The following is a 16,648-nucleotide window of genomic DNA, read 5'->3' on the forward strand; positions in this document are numbered from 1 at the left end:
TAACTTTAGTAACATTCTTTGGAGACACCAGCACAACATTAGCTGTTCTCTGCGAAACTGTTTGAGTGGACGGTGTACTGACCTGAAGAAGATCCAAGTAGGTGTGTTGTTTGTTTTCAGCTGTAGTTAGTTCTTCCAATAACTTGAGAGTTTCTTCTTTAAATGAATCGACAGCGTTCTTGATATCATCTGCTGAATTAAGTACTTTGCTGTTCCATTGTTTGCTGGTCCTTTCGTTACGAAATGTATGTGATTTTCAGAACTACGATATTATAATTCATGCACATGAATACACTCCGCCGTCTTGACAATTTACTTACATTCATACCGCTCATAGTTTCATAACATGACTTACTTCGGATTAGCTATACAGTAAAGATATTAACGTAATTTTAATTCCAGAAGGGAAATATAAATGTAAATATATCAATGCTTTCAATTTGGACTGGTGAATACACCTGTATTGTAAAATGTTTTTTTTATTTTTTTTATTTTTGCTAGTTGCTTTACGTCGCACTGACACAGATAGGTCTTATGGCGACGATGGGACAGGGAAGGGCTAGGAGTTGGAAGGAAGCAGCCGTGGCCTTAAGGTAAAGCCCCAGCATTTGCCTGGTGTGAAAATGGGAAACCACGGAAAACCATTGGCAGGGCTGCCGACAGTGGGGTTCGAACCTAATATCTCCCGAATACTGGATACTGGCCGCACTTAAGCGACTGCAGCTACCGATCTCGGTATATTGTAAAATTCGTGGGGTCTTGAATGATACACGTACATAAAATTAATGGTCAGTTTCAGCTCCCACAAGAAATAGATAGCTGTCAACGAAGCGGGCAGGAATCCAGCGTATGTTCAACTGAAGTGGGCAGTTTCACGTTCGTGGACAGTTGCATATGTTCAGGCGCCAGTTTCTAAATACGAACAAATACAGTGAAATCACTTCCGAACAAATACAGAAAGACCCCAAAAGTTCTGTAAACTGCTTTGAAGAGAAAAATGTAGTGACATGCTAAATATTCTTTAATGTGAAGAAATTAACGTAATATAAGAAATATTTTTCGGAATGTGTTAATATATAACTTAATTTTAAAGGGAGTTATCTCATAATATTTACGGTTAAGAAATGGGGGCCCTGTATTTATTACTGCAGTTCATTCATGCCAACGGCCGTAGCCGTGTTGAAACACCGGATCCCGTGAGACCTCCTAAGTTAAGAAACACTGGGTGTGGTCAAGATTTGGATGGGTTGCCACGCGCTGTTGGTGGCGGATAAGGGAATGGAGGAACGGAAAAGAACTGGCCACCCTACCGTACGTAAACTACGGTTCAGCTACACCTCTGCGGATGTTCGGACCTGCCCTCGGGCTGAATACACCCTTACCCTTAGTTTGTTCATAATATGTCCGTAAATAGTTGAGTGTCTGAAAAATATAATACAGTATATTCAACATTTAATACCATGGAAACTGTTGAACAAAGGAGGTTTATATTGCACCGAATTCAGTATCTCCAACCACTTTATATTCTTAAGATAGTTTTTCATTGCTGTCCGATGTCACATGGAATTTCCGGCATGCATACGTTCATAGTAAAATAGGTGTTAAATCTTTGACAAAGCAAATAACTGAGCTTGTACTAATCCTAGAACTAATAGATTGTATTACGTGAATTCCCCAAAATGTAATTTTCTGCTCAAGAATGGAGGTGCAGCCGAAAGTAGGGAAAAGGCTAAAGGAAGAAAAAGATACAGCGATTTCTTAGATAATTTCTTCTTCGTGCCGGTAGCTATTGAATCCAGTGGTACCTGGAGCAATGATGGCCTCAATTTTATCAAAGAATTTGACCAACGGATTGCATGGATTTTCGGGTGATACACGATCAACTTCCTTCCTTAGTCGGCGTATGTTTACAGCGTGTGAATGTCACATCTATTCTTGGGACACTACCGCCTGGTAAAGAGCTGGATTAAGTTTTTCTCCTTTGAGACATGACATTGTATTTTACAGAAATTGAATTTTTGCTTGTGAATTACGAAAATAATTAGATATTTTAAATTATTCATCCTTACACTAATTCTCCAACATCCATTTTTTTCAAAGGTGAGAAGAACCACTTGTAAACAAACTGATTCTTAAGGAAATTCCCAGTCATGGTTCAGCCTGCCGAAGAAGAAATCGAGTCAATTCTACGAATGTTTAGCGTGGCAGACTATGTGGTGCTGGCACTCCTGTTGATGGTATGTGTTGGGATCGGCACTTTCTATGGGTTCTTCAGTGGGAAAGTCACAACTGAGGATTACCTTATTGGTGGAAGGAAGATGAAATTGTTGCCGACATCTTTGTCTCTCATAGCCACGTGAGTATTGCCTTGAAATACACCCGCGTTTGTGATAGTTTAAGAATCCTTATCCTTATCCTTATGTTCGAAACCCACTGTCGGCAGCCCTGGAGATGGTTTTCCGTGGTATCCCATTCCATTTTCTCACCAGGAAAATGCTGGGGCTGTACCTTAATTAACGCCATGGCCACTTCCTTCCCACTCCTACACCTTTCCCATCGTATCCATAAGACCTATCTGTGCCGGTGCGACGTGAAGCAACTTGTAAACAGAAATAAAAACTTCTAGGTCACCGGCCCCTCATAATTGCACTAATAATAGGTAACGTAGGCTCATGCTGTTCCCCGCATGGTTGTACAAATCACAGGTGATGTAAACCCATGGTATGTCACACACAATGACACCAGTCACAGGTAACACAAACCCATGGTGTTCAACACACAAGGGTACTACTCACAAGCAACGCACTCTCATGGTGTTCCTCACTTATTGAGACTAATCACGGGCGCCGGTATTCCCGTGGTGTTCCTCATACAGTGGAACTAATCACAGGCCACTTATACTGATGGTGTTGCTCATATAGTGGTACTCCTCATAGATAACGCAGTTCCTCCCGCACGGACGCCGGTTCGTGATGCCACGCGCCCGCTCCCCCACCTCGGTGGAATTCACACGGTGGTACTAATCAGCCTACAGGCAACGCCCAGACTCATGATGTTCCTCATACAATGATTCTAATCGCAAGTAACGACGACCCATAGTGTTTCTTACTTAATGGTACTAATCATAAGTAATCTCATGGTTCCAGGTCCTTCATTGCTTGGTTGCCCTCTCAGTCGCCTATTACGACAGGCAGGAAATACTGTGGGTGTATTCTTAGTCTGCATCCCCTCTCCACAAGGGGTATCAGTAAATTTACTGGCACGTAAAAGAACTCTTGCGGAAGTAAATTCCGGCACCTCGACGTCTCCAAAAACCGTAATAGTAGTTAGCGGGACGTAAAGCAAATAACATTATTATTAAAAGTGCCGCAAGGTATTTGTAAGAGAAGGCTTATTATTGGACAGGAAGTGCTGATAGGTAAAATGATTACTAACTGAACCATTTAATTAGAGCCTCCGTAAGAATCAATATAATAATAATAATAATAATAATAATAATAATAATAATAATAATAATAATAATAATAATAATAATAATGTAATTTACATTCCACTAACTACTTTCTGACGGTTTTCGGAGAAACCGAGGTGCCGTAATTTAGTCTCACAGGAGTACTTTTACGTGCCAGTAAATATACAGGCACGAGGCTGGCGTATTTGAGCACCTTCAAATAGCACCGGAGTGAACCAACATTGAACCTGCCAAGTTAGGGTCAGAAGGGCAGCACTTACTCAGGGCTTCACTAGTCATCTTACCTGCACGGTTGATCGGTGTAGCTTACCTGGAGTTCCTCATAGGAAGCGTACTTTACTGGACATTTCAGAGGACGCGTCGCTTCAACTACGCAGAACCATGTGGTTTTTACACGATGGTGCACCATCTCATGTAAGCCACTTACTGCGTGATGATTCGGATCAGACACTTGGTCAATGGTGGATAGAACGACGTGGACCCATAAATTGGCCCGCCAGATCTCCTTACCTTAATCCAATGGATATTTATGTCTAGGGAGTCATGGAAAACAAAGTATATCGAACTGAGTTAACCACTGCGGATGACCTCCGAGAGCGTATTTTTCAAGCAACAGAGGATATTCGGAATAACCCTGTTGTCTTCGCTCGAATGCTTCGCAAATGGATTCGGAGAAGTGAGGCCTGCATAGAAGCCCAGGGTGGTCAGTTTGAACAATTGCTACGGGTTTCACTTTGGTATGTCAGATGTTACGCCATTTCTGAAGCGTGTCGGTGTGAGGTAAAGCAATACATACGTACATTACATAAACTATAATTACTATCATTATAGACTGTTATGCCTTTCAGCGTTCAGTCCACCGAGCTCGATAGCTGCAGTCGCTTAATTGTGGCCAGTATCCAGTATTCGGGAGATAGTAGGTTCGAACCCCACTGTCGGCAGCCCTGAAAATGGTTTTCCGTGGTTTCCCATTTTCACACCAGGCAAATGCTGGGGCTGTACCTTAATTAAGGCCACGGCCGTTTCCTTCCCACTCCTAGCCCTTTCCTGTCCCATTGTCGCCATAAGATCTATCTGTGTCGTCGCGACGTAAAGCAAATATAAAAAAAAAAAAAAAAAAAAAAAAGCGTTCAGTCCGAAAGCATCTGTGAATTTACTAAACGTTGCCACAATCCTCTATTTGCAACTACTGCTGCGACCTCATTTAGTTCTATACCTATCATCTTTAAATCATTAGAAACTGAGTCTAACCATCGTCGTTTTGGTCTTACTCTACTTCCCTTAGCGTCCATAACTTACACTCCTCCATTCGCCTCACATGACCCCACCACCGAAGAGTTAATTCCTAAATTAATCTCCTCATTCCGAGTACCCTCCTTTAATTGTTTCCACCTTTTGTACCAGCAATCATTCTCGCTACTTTTATGTCTGTTACTTCTAACTTATGAATAATATATCCCGAGTCCACCCAGCTTTCGCTCCCGTAAAGCAAAGTTCGTCTAAAAACAGACCGATGTAAAGATAGTTTCGTCTGGGAGCTGAATTTCTTCTTACAGAATACTGTTGATCGCAACTGCGAGCTCACTGCATTAGCTTTACTACACCTTGATTCAATCTCACTTACTAAATTACCATCCTGGGAGAACACACAACCTAAATACTTGAAATTATCGACCTGTTCTGGTTTTGTATCTCCAATCTGACATTGAATTCCGTTGAATTTCTTACCCACCGACATCAATTTAGTCTTAGAAAGGCTAATTTTCATAACATAATAATTGCACCTATTTTCAAGTTCCAAGATATTAGACTGCAGGCTTTCGGCACAATCTGCCATTAAGACCAGGTCGTCAGCATAGGGCAGGCTGCTTACTAAATTTCCACCTAACTGAATAACTCCCTGCTATTTTATACCTTTCAGCAGATGATCCATGTAAACTACGAACAGCAAAGGTGAAAGATTACAGCCTTGCGTAACCCCTGTAAGTACCCCGAACCAAGAACTCATTCTGCCATCAATTCTCACTGAAGCCCAATTGTCAACATAAATGCCTTTGATTGATTTTAACAATCTACCTTTAATTCCATAGTCCCCCTGTATGGCGAACATTTTTTCCCTCGGTACCCTGTCATATGCATTCTCTAAATCTACGAAACATAAACACAACTTTTTATTCCTCTCGTAGCATTTTTCAATTACCTGGCGCATACTGAAAATCTGATCCTTACAGCCGCACTGTGCTCTAAAACCACATCCAACTTCCTTTCAACGATTGATCGCACCCTCCCTTCCAAGATGCCAGTGAATACTTTGCCTGGTACACTAATCAATGAGATACCTCGACAGTTGTTGCTATCCTTACTGTTCCCTTGCTTATAGATAGGTGCAATTACTGCTTTTGTCCAATCTGAAGGTACCTTGCCAACACACCATGCTGATCTTACTACTCTATGAAGCCATTTCATCCCTGCCTTCCCACTATATTTCACCATTTCAGGTCTAATTTCATCTATTCCTGCTGCTTTATGACAGTGCAGTTTATTTACCATCCTTTCCACTTCCTCAAGCGTAATTTTACCAACATAATTTTCCTCTTCCCCATGAGCTTGGCTGTTTGCAACACCACCAGGAAGATTTCTTTTTACGTTGAGATGATGTTCAAAATATTCCCTCCATCTCTCCAGTGATTCCCTGGGATGTATTATGAGTTCACCTGAATTACTCAAAACAATGTTCATTTCCTTTTCCCCTCCCTTCTTTATTATTGTCCATAAAGGTTTCCTTGCTGCTTGTCCTAGCCTTTCCAGGTTAATACCAAAATCTTCCCACGACTTCTTTTTGGGTTCAACAAATATTTGCTTCGCTCTGTTTCTTTCATCTACGTACACATCCCTGTCTGCCTCTGCCCTTGTTTGAAGCCTTTTCTGATAAGCCTTCTTTTTTACGTTTACAAGCTGCTCTCACTTCATCATTCCACCAAGATGTTCGCCTTTTCCCATCTTTACACACAGTTGTTCCTGGGCATTCCCTAGCTGTTTCTACTACAGCATCCCTGTATGCCACCCATTCACTTTCTATATTCTGAACCTGCTCACTGTCTACTGTTCAAAACTTCTCACTAATCATATCCATGTACTTCTGTCTAATTTCCTTGTCCTGGAGATTTTCTCCCCTTATTCGTTTGCAGACAGATTTAACTTTCTCTACCCTAGGCTTAGAGATACTTAGTTCACTACAGAACAGATAGTGGCCTGTATCATCAAAAATCACCGGAAAACTCGTACACTCCTAACAGATTTCCGGGATTCGAAGTCGAAGCGCCCGATGTGTAGCGGTGGATAGCCTTATGCTTGAAGAATGTATTCGTAACTGCTGAACCCATACTAGCACATAAGTCCAGCAAATGCTTCCATTCCCATTCCCAATAGCTTCCGTATCTTCCCCACATTTACCAATCACCTTTCGTATCCTTCAGTTCTATTTCCAACTCTCGCATTAAAATCGCCCATTAGCACTATTCTATCCTTGCTATTGACCCTGACCACGTTGTCACTCAATGCTTGATAAAACTTGTCATCTTCATCCTCATCTGCACCCTCACATGGCGAATACACTGAGACAATTCTCGTCCTAATTCCTCCAGTTTTGCCAAATCTACCCACACCATTCGCTCATTTACGTGCCTAACAAAAACTATGTTGCGTGCAATGGTATTCCTGATAAACAGCCCTACCCGAGACTCTGCCCTCCCTGTCTAACACCCGTCGAGTACACTTTATAATCTCCTATCTCTTCCTCGTTATCTCCCGTTACCCGAATATCACTTACTCCTAGCACATCCAGATGCATCCTCTTTGCTGACTCGGCCACTTCTACTTTCCTTCTTCCATAAGCCCCATTAATATTGACAGCTCCCCATCGAATCCCATTTCATTCGCCAAGTTGTTTCCAAGGAGTCTTTCGCCTGTCAAATGTGAGTGGAACTCCGTTACTCCCATAGGTCCGAGCTGTCAACAATCTGCGAAGATTGCCTACTCCAGTAAATTGTGAATAAAATCCAGAAACATATAAATATATTATTCCTTTCCCATGGATGTATTTAATATTAGTATTGTTTAAAATATCTGTGCATACGCTTTGCCTACTTAAATAAATTATGTGAAAGTAGAAAGATGAATATAAATTATTCCTGAGATGTCAAATTTCAAATTTATACTATTGTTGGACGTTTCTCACTAAATCATGTCTATTTTCATTCTCATTTATTGCTATATTTCGTCTTCCTTTAAAGTAATATTTACATCGACGTGGGTTGCAAGCCATATCTAGTAATTTCCCTGCCGGGTTGAGTGGTTCAGACGGTTGAGGCGCTGGCCTTCTGACCCCAACTTGACAGGTTCGATCCTGGCTCAGTACGATGGTATTTGAAGGTGCTCAAATACATCAGCCTCGTATCGGTAGATTTACTGGCACCTAATAGAAATCCTGGATGACAAAATTCGGGCACCTCGGCGTCTCCGTAAACCATAAAAGTAGTTTTTGGGACGTAAAGCAAAATAACATTATTATTCTTACGGAGTTTTCGAGGTTCACACAGGAATAGGAAGGCTTGGGTTGAATGGCTGGAGGAAGGATTAACCAGAGCAGTATTTAACATAACAAATTTGGAAATTTAATTTTTTCCCGTTCGTAAAATTGGGATATAGGAAATCTAATAGAATAACAGAACAATTAAACAGAATAATAATGAGCTCCTCAGCTCTAACGATATCTTGGACTTAGAAGTCTTGAAATAAGGTACAAAACAAAACAAAACAAGTCGTTAAATTACATGTAAATGAGCATGATTGCTCCTGAACAGCAATACTTTAAAAGTCAATGTTCCCTCCGAGCAGGTACACTTCACAGGAGTCTGAGCTCCAAAATACAGGAGTCCAGCCTCGACGAGGCAATCAGTTTCTCATGCCACACTTAAAATTAGACTAGGCAACCCATCGTGTGACCCCACTTAAAAGTTTTCATCATTGCTTAACAATAATAGTGGTCACTGTTCCCAAAGAGAACTAAAACGAAGAACAGTTACCATGTGAATAATACAGGATAAACAGTGGCATAATTGCTCATACTACATGGCCTTAAGTGTAAAAAGAAAATATTGCACATAACTAGCCATTAACAAAAAGCAAGGAGGCAAAACAGCAGCACTCGTTATAGAAAGTACCAGAAATCTTTTTTTTTTTGCTAGTTGTTTTATGTCGCACTGACACAGATAGGTCTTATGGCGACGATGGGATAGGAAAGGCCTAGGAAGTGGAAGGAAGCGGCCGTGGCCTTAATTAAGGTACAGCCCCGGCATTTGCATGGTGTGAAAATGGGAAACCACGGAAAACCATCTTCAGGGCTGCCGACAGTGGGGCTCGAACCCACTATCTCCCGATTACTGGATACTGCCCGCACTTAAGCGACTGCAGCTATCGAGCTCGGTTACTAGAAATCTAACTGGGCTTATTTTTTTTTTGCTAGGGGCTTTACGTCGCACCGACACAGATAGGTCTTATGGCGACGATGGGATAGGAAAGGCCTAGGAGTTGGAAGGAAGCGGCCGTGGCCTTAATTAAGGTACAGCCCCAGAATTTGCCTGGTGTGAAAATGGGAAACCACGGAAAACCATTTTCAGGGCTGCCGATAGTGGGATTCGAACCTACTATCTCCCGGATGCAAGCTCACAACTGGGCTTAAAGTGCAATGATACATACACTAATCCTATACTAAAAAGGATGACAAATGGGAGAAAATTCAAAGCGAAGGCAAGATTTGGAAATTTTAGAGTTTGCAAAATTTAGTCACCCAATTGCAAGGTTGAATGGGGGAGGGCAGGGTGTCACCGCTCTTCGTTCCCTTACATTACATATTTCACAATCGGGAACAGAACTGGAGTCCTCAGACTTCGTCGAAAATTCTACATTTAATCCAGCAGCTTACACAATTACATTAAAAAGGGGCTGAAATCTTCCCCTCCATCTACCCGCAGACGCTATCACATGTTTAGGTAAATTCTGCAATTAACCTGTATCGCTGGATGTTCTTCAAGCACGGCGCGCCCCTGCCTTCCTAGGTCTCAGTCAAGTCGCAGTCCCACGCACTGGAGCAATTCAGACCGGACGGCCCTGAAGTGCCCAGCTTTTATTGTTTCGTAGGGGAAGCTTCCAGATTAAATTGGAACTACCCTTTGCTGAAGTCGCATACACAGCCCCGTGTATGATTGGCTACACAAGAAATTAGCAAGCATCTGATAGCTAGACTACAATAGAGGAGGAACCAGCTGAAGTGTTTACAACTTACGCATATAAAAGAATCTTTAGGGAAAAGGTTTACCAACTCCCAAAATAAATGTTGCTGTATCCAGTTGGTTTTTTTTTTTTAGTCTAGCAGGGAACATTATTAAATAGATGGCAGAGCCATCTCCCCATATAAGCAGTAAGTTTTTGGGAGCTTAATAGTTCACCTCCGTTGGCATAGATGGCCGTAGAGAAGCCGCGCAATGTAAACAGCCAGGGAAGGTGTACCCCTGGTACAATTATTATTATTATTATTATTATTATTATTATTATTATTATTATTATTATTATTATTATTATTAATTTCTTTTATTTTCTCCACCAGCTTTATATCAGGAGTAACACTGATGGGAACCCCTGCAGACACGTATCTGAATGGTAGTCAGTTTGTGTACTCTTCCTTCGGCGACATACTTGTGGGTTTTGTGATGCCATGGGCTTTCCTGCCTGTTTTGCACCAACTGAGACTTACTACTGTGTACCAGGTACTGAAAAAAGCATATACTTGAAAATTTCACAAATGACAATTCGCCGCTGTTCGGGAAAAATATCATATTATCTCCTAATGCTGTTCCTATCCATTATTTCCGTTAAGACTAGTCACATCTTGCAGCCGCATACGGATATTTAGTCCATCAGAACAATATTCGTTCCGTTCACTTTCCTATGCTAACGTGCAAAGGAAAATGAACCGAATGTGTGTTTGCATGACTTCTTTGAGCACTCCTACAGTATAATGTACTTAAGGTTCATTTTTCTGTACACTTTGGCATACTAAAATGAACACAACGAAAATTGTTTTGAATGACTGCATATCTATATAGGGGCTGCCTGACCGAGGCGGTAAAGGCGTACTCGGTTCGCCCGGAGGGACGTGGGTTCGAATTCCCGTCAGGAACTCGTTAAATTTAAGAAACGAGATTTCCACTTCTGGAGGTGCATATGACCCTGAGGTTCACTCAGCCTACACCAAAAATGAGTAGCCTACCAGGTTAATTCCTGGGGGAAAACGCGGCCTGGCGCAGAGCTAACCACTCTACCCCATCAAGTGCCGAGGTTACGGGTAGAGGAAGCCTTTACCTTCAACCCCTCCAAGGGTCTTCATGGCATGTACGGAGATCACTCTGCTTTTCTGCTTTTGCTTGCTTTGCATATCTATATGCGGCTGGGAGGCGTGACCAGTCTTAATGAAAATAATGGATATGAAGAGCATTGTGAGATAAAACCTTTTGCCCGAACAGCGAAGAATTATTTTTGATATAAAGTGATATCTATTATTGATATTATTTTATCTACAATACAGTCATTCGACCAGTACTTCTGTATGGTTCCGAGACATGAGTATAACCAAGAAAGAGTAGCAGCAGTGCAAGTATTTGAGAAAAAAGTTTATAGAAAAATATTTGGCCCATGGTTCGATCCTATCTCTCAAAGCTGGCATAAACGGTCTAATGATGCGTTTTACACCCTATCTCAACAATACACTATAATGGGTGTGATAGAATCCAACAGACTGCGCTGGGCTGGGCATGCACTGAGGATGCAGGGAAATAGAGCACCAGTAGATCTATACAACGGATCTATTCATGGGAAAAGACCTTCTGGAAGACCCCGAAGCGCCTGGAAGAGGGAGATCAACAAGATATGCCGGACCCTCCAAACTGATAACTGGGAAAAGCAGGCTAAGGATCGAAAAGAATGCAAGAGGATTGTGAGATCAGCACGGGAAATTCACATCCCTCAGAAGCCTACAGAGGGAGTGAGTGAGTGAGTGAGTGAGTGTATTATATCGTCCCTGTTTTGCCAAAACGGCGAATGTGACAATGGTCTTCCTATCCATTATTTCCCCTAAGACTGGTCACACCGCCAAGCCACATATTGATATGCAGTCCATCAGAACAATTTTCGTTGAGTTCATTTTCCTATGCGCGTGTATAATGGAAAATGAACCTTAAATACTCACACTCTAGGAGTGGGTAAATATCATGCAAACATACATTCCTTCAGTATGGTACAGTGAAGTTCATTTTCCTTTACACCGGCGCATAGTAAAATGAACTCAACGAAAATTGTTCTAATGGACCGCATACCAATATATGGCTGCAAGGCGTGAGCAGTCTTAAAAGGAAAATAATGGATAGGAAGAGCATTGTCACATTCGCCGTTTTGGAAAAACAGGGACGATATTTATTAAAATTATTATATGCTAGTTAAAAGGGAAGAGCCTCCGTGGCTCAGACGGCAGCGCGTCGGCCTCTCACCGCTGGATACCGTGGTTCACATCCCGGTCACTCCATGTGAGATTTGTGCTGGACAAAGCGGAGGCGGGACAGGTTTTTCTCCGGGTACTCCGGTTTTCCCTGTCATCTTTCATTCCAGCAACACTCTCCATTCTCACTTCGTAGCATCCATCATTCATTAATATATCACTTTGGGAGTGGCGACCCCATAGTAATAATAGCCTATATATGATTCATTCATTACATCCCTGACCCGGTCACTGACTGGAAAACAGGTTGTAGGTTTTCATTTTCAGTTAAAAGGGAGTGCACGTCAAGGGAACATGACATCTAACAGCATGAGTTGGAAGGAATAAGGTTTAAAATAACCAAAGCTAGCATAGAGTATGTACACTGTCATTTATATATGAGTGGTTAGAGTGGTTATTTCCTGTACATGCACGCAGTTTCAGTTAGTATATCATTATATAAGCTACCCACACCAGCTTCCCACGGGAGCAGTTATACATTTACGGCCATAGGTTACTATTAACCGATGGCATATAAGATTTCCTTGTAAATCGACATTTGTCGTTTTTCCTCCAGTAATGAACAAGAAACATTTTTTTTATGTAACACGCGAAAGGGACACGTGAAGCTGACGGCGAGAAAAACATTCTCCACTGATATGCTAAAGCAGACTCTTGTCAGGAATTGGATTCATATGAAATCGAAAATCAAATCTGAAGGAATCATAGGGTGTGTCGGTATTAACACCGTTTCTCCTGTGACAGAGCCAGTTAAATTAGTAGGTTCAATCAAACAGTTTTTCAAAATGTTCACCACCAATGGCGTAATAATATAATAGCACCACTACTATCAAAATCAGCTTATCTGGTGGCAAGCCAGAAGGATGAAAAGTCATTCTTTATCTGTCCAGTTCTACTCAAGAATCCCTTTGTTGGTCGGTCTCATTGTTCCATGATAAACGCACTTTTTCGAAAGCAATGGATTACAAACTATATTCGCTTTCCGTCTGGGTTATCAATGATTTTGTAGTCCGGCTCCATGGCTAAATGGTTATCGTGCTGGCCTTTGGTCACAGGGGAATCGGATTAGAATGCTGGCAGGGTCGAGATTTTCAACCATAATTCGTTAATTTCGCTGGTGCGGTGGCTGGGTGTATGTGTCGTCTTCATCACCATTTCATCCTCATCACGACGAGCAGCTTTCCTACGGGTGTCAAATTTAAAGACCTGCATCTGGCGAGCCAAATATGTCCTCGGACACTCCCGGCACTTAAAGCCATACGCCATTTCATTTCATTTAATAGGTTTTGTGTAGATAACGCAAAATCACTGGAAATATATTAATTATTGTATTGTAACATGTTCAACGAATGCTAGCCGAAGTCGTCGATAACACGCGCACGCTGGCTTGCAATCTGCTCAGTCGCTCTGAAGCTGGTCATTTACATTCCCAGATTTCATAATGGAGATACGCGAAAACATTGAAATGACGATATCTCCAAAAATGTGGAATAAAATAACATTTTTAAACTACAGTTTATTCTATAATATTAGCTACTTAAGAGTTATAAATAATTTAGTTTGATTAGGATTAACTAATTAATTTAAAACATGGTTTTAAATTTGACCTTTCTTACTGAAAACTGTAACAAATATACTTATAGTGTTAAAGATAGATAAATGTTATCGAGGATATTTTGGTGTAACTTATCACGCTGAACAACTCTTACACACATAGTATTAGATCGTCAACGGTTTAGCCAGCTCAAGCTAAAAAACATAGCACTCGGAAATCCGTTTATTTTCTTCCTGTTGCATTTAAATCATCACTGTATCATAAAAACACTAATAACGGAGTATGAGTTAAATACAGATGCCCGTTTTCTCGGAAAATTTTGTTGAACTTTTTATGCTGAAAAATTCTTACCCGTATAGTATAGATGTACCTTTAACGGTTTAGGCCTCATACGATAATAAAAGCGCACGAGTGGTCGTTTTCCCGTCGATCTGAGTCACTGAATCGTTACTGCTCGCCTTCCTTCAAGGGGAGTCGGTAAGTTGATAATGTTGATAATGTTAATTTGACAGAAAAGATACCCCGTTATCTCAGGAAGTATTAAGTGTACAGCAGCTTTGATATTTTTACTACTTATATTTACACCCTTTTCATAAATACTGAACCAGGATGGAATGGTTGGTGCAAACGATTGCAAAGTTATGAATTTGTTTAATAAGTACCAAATTTTTTACAAAAAATGTCATAAAAATATATGTAAATCTGAAACTATACATGCGAAGTGCTTTTATCTGGTTCAGTAGCTGCAAATAATGAACTGCCTATCCAGTGTAGTTTCTGAGATAATGGGTCAAACATGTGAAAAAAGTCATTTTTCAGAATATGATTTCAAAGTTAAACAGAATGTTCACTCGCACATTTACTCACAATAGTGCCTAAAATGCAAGTCTATTTAATTGAAACTATTGACATGTTTGTTGTGGCAGTGCCGGAAACCTCTGCGCATAACATTCAGGAATAGGAGAGTGAAAACCACAGCCTTCTAGATTAAAGGGTACCAGATATTTACATTTTCATTATATTTTCAAAAAGAAACATGTCTAAGTTGCCCAATTTGACATTTGACATTTGATATTTTAAAATATTTCTTTAAAATAGTTCCGTTTGCGGTATAAAAATAAATTATACACCATTCTATTCAGCAGAGTCCAAATAAATGAATGAGGCAACATTTGGAAAAAAAGTAATTTTTAAAATTTTTTGGTTTCAGACTCCCCTTAAGCATAGTTGAATGATTCTAACAAAAACATTTGCCGATAAATCCTTAATAGAATCGTGAAAACCGCATCAAAATCCATCCATTGATTCATGAGATTATCCCTCACAGACAGACAAATATACAAACAGACAGATAGGCAGGCAGAGAGACAGACAGGATTGAGAACTTTACATTATGCTAAACAGAAATACGACTAGCATGTAGACGTGTCCTTGAACACATGGAATTCATTCCAGTTTGATAACCAGGAGTTCCTCGCTTCTGGTTTCTCGACAGACAAACAGCCAGAGCTTCAGCGCTCCTTGTGAACAATACGCGAAGCTTGTCAGTGTGGGAGTAGCAACACGTATGCCAAACTATCGGATCATTCAGCGACGGGTTTCCATTCCCCTCTCTATGCCTCCTTCCCCATGCTGGTGGTAGAGTTAAGCTCCCATATTTCCTTGATTCCTTAGCCGAACCCGAGCAAGCTGAATATGACGTAGAACGAGGGCGTGAGTTTTCTTGAATACTCCCTAAAGAGATTGAACTCATGGTCATGTACGCAGAATATTCAGAGCGAAGGCGCATCAACAGCCCTCCATCAGCTGTCATAGATGGTCTAGGTGCCTCTGAAGAGGATTACAAGGGAAACGAATGGCGTCACTAACTTCGCTCATACATCATTCACATTCAAGGACAAGGATAAAACCAAGGGTAAAACCAAGAACAAATTGTCCCACTTTTACATCCTGGGGTATACGAAACTCCCTGCACTTGCGGTAAGGTATACATTGGCCAAACCTGACGGTCCATTGGTACTCCTATTAGGGAACATGAATGTAATATTCGCCTCAACCAACCAGACAAATCGGCAACAGCTGAGCAGGCTCTATTGTCGGGTAATGATGTCATGTTCCAAGATGTTCGAGCTCTTACCCTCACTAGATACTACATCTCCAGGATTATAAGGTAAGCTGTGGAAATACGTAGAAATCCTAACAATTTCAACAGGGACACTGGCTATGAATTAAGTAATACCTGGTTGCCAGCTATTAAGGATTTACGTAGGTATTTCCTTTCACTATTGTTATTTTATTTCGGTGTTTTCCAGATTCGTACGTTTCTCATCGCCATATGTTTCATTCCAGGCTTGTGTCAATGTCATATCTTCATATGTGCGTACACCTGTGACCCCCTCAGACTGATTCTGATTGTTCCGTCAGCTTCCGCTTCTAACCCTAGCGCTGTACCGCGTCCGGGGAGCCATCTGGTGACGAATAGACGTATCATTTCCACTTCTGATATACCGTCTAAATTCACACCTCATTGTTTGGGACACCTTTCCCGTGGCCATTCGAGATTTTCTTCTGATGACGCAGAGCAAAGTTCTCTGCGAAACATTTCGCCTTATTTTCTTGATACGCCATAAGCCCAAAAGCCTATATCGTGTCTATAAGTACGGGCCGTAAAAGCATCAATGGCAAAGAAAGGATGAAACTAAGAGAGATCAGTGAAAATAACAGGCTTGAACTAACCAATACCAGATGATAGGTACACTCACTTTAAACATAACGTCTCACCAGTAAAGGCAGGTGCATATCCATGAAATGCAACAAAAATTCGCAGACTGCCTGCAGTTTAAACCCGGTCGGGAATGGAACTGATGATGCCCCCATCTAGTGGTGAGGATAGGAACTGTGCCACCTGCCGAAGCCTGTCGTAATCCTCTGAGTTATGATTAATGACTAACAGACGAAATGGAATGATACCGGACAGTGTTGCTGAACTAAATATAATATGGAAAATTGTAAT

General features: G+C 41.2%; 1 protein-coding gene across 2 annotated transcripts in view; it reads left to right on the forward strand.

Moving 5' to 3' along the window:
• LOC136867450 (sodium-coupled monocarboxylate transporter 1) overlaps positions 1 to 16,648 on the forward strand; it is a 124,226-nt gene that overhangs the window by 29,624 nt on the left and 77,954 nt on the right. For both annotated transcript variants that reach the window (XM_067144656.2, XM_067144657.2), the window contains exons 2-3: positions 2,101 to 2,356; positions 10,137 to 10,296. In XM_067144656.2, coding sequence (XP_067000757.2) covers positions 2,151 to 2,356; positions 10,137 to 10,296 — 366 coding nt within the window. In that variant the 5' untranslated portion in view covers positions 2,101 to 2,150. The remainder of the gene's footprint in view (positions 1 to 2,100; positions 2,357 to 10,136; positions 10,297 to 16,648) is intronic.

The sequence above is a fragment of the Anabrus simplex genome, chromosome 3 (assembly GCF_040414725.1).
Source record: "Anabrus simplex isolate iqAnaSimp1 chromosome 3, ASM4041472v1, whole genome shotgun sequence".
Classification (NCBI taxonomy): domain Eukaryota; kingdom Metazoa; phylum Arthropoda; class Insecta; order Orthoptera; family Tettigoniidae; genus Anabrus; species Anabrus simplex.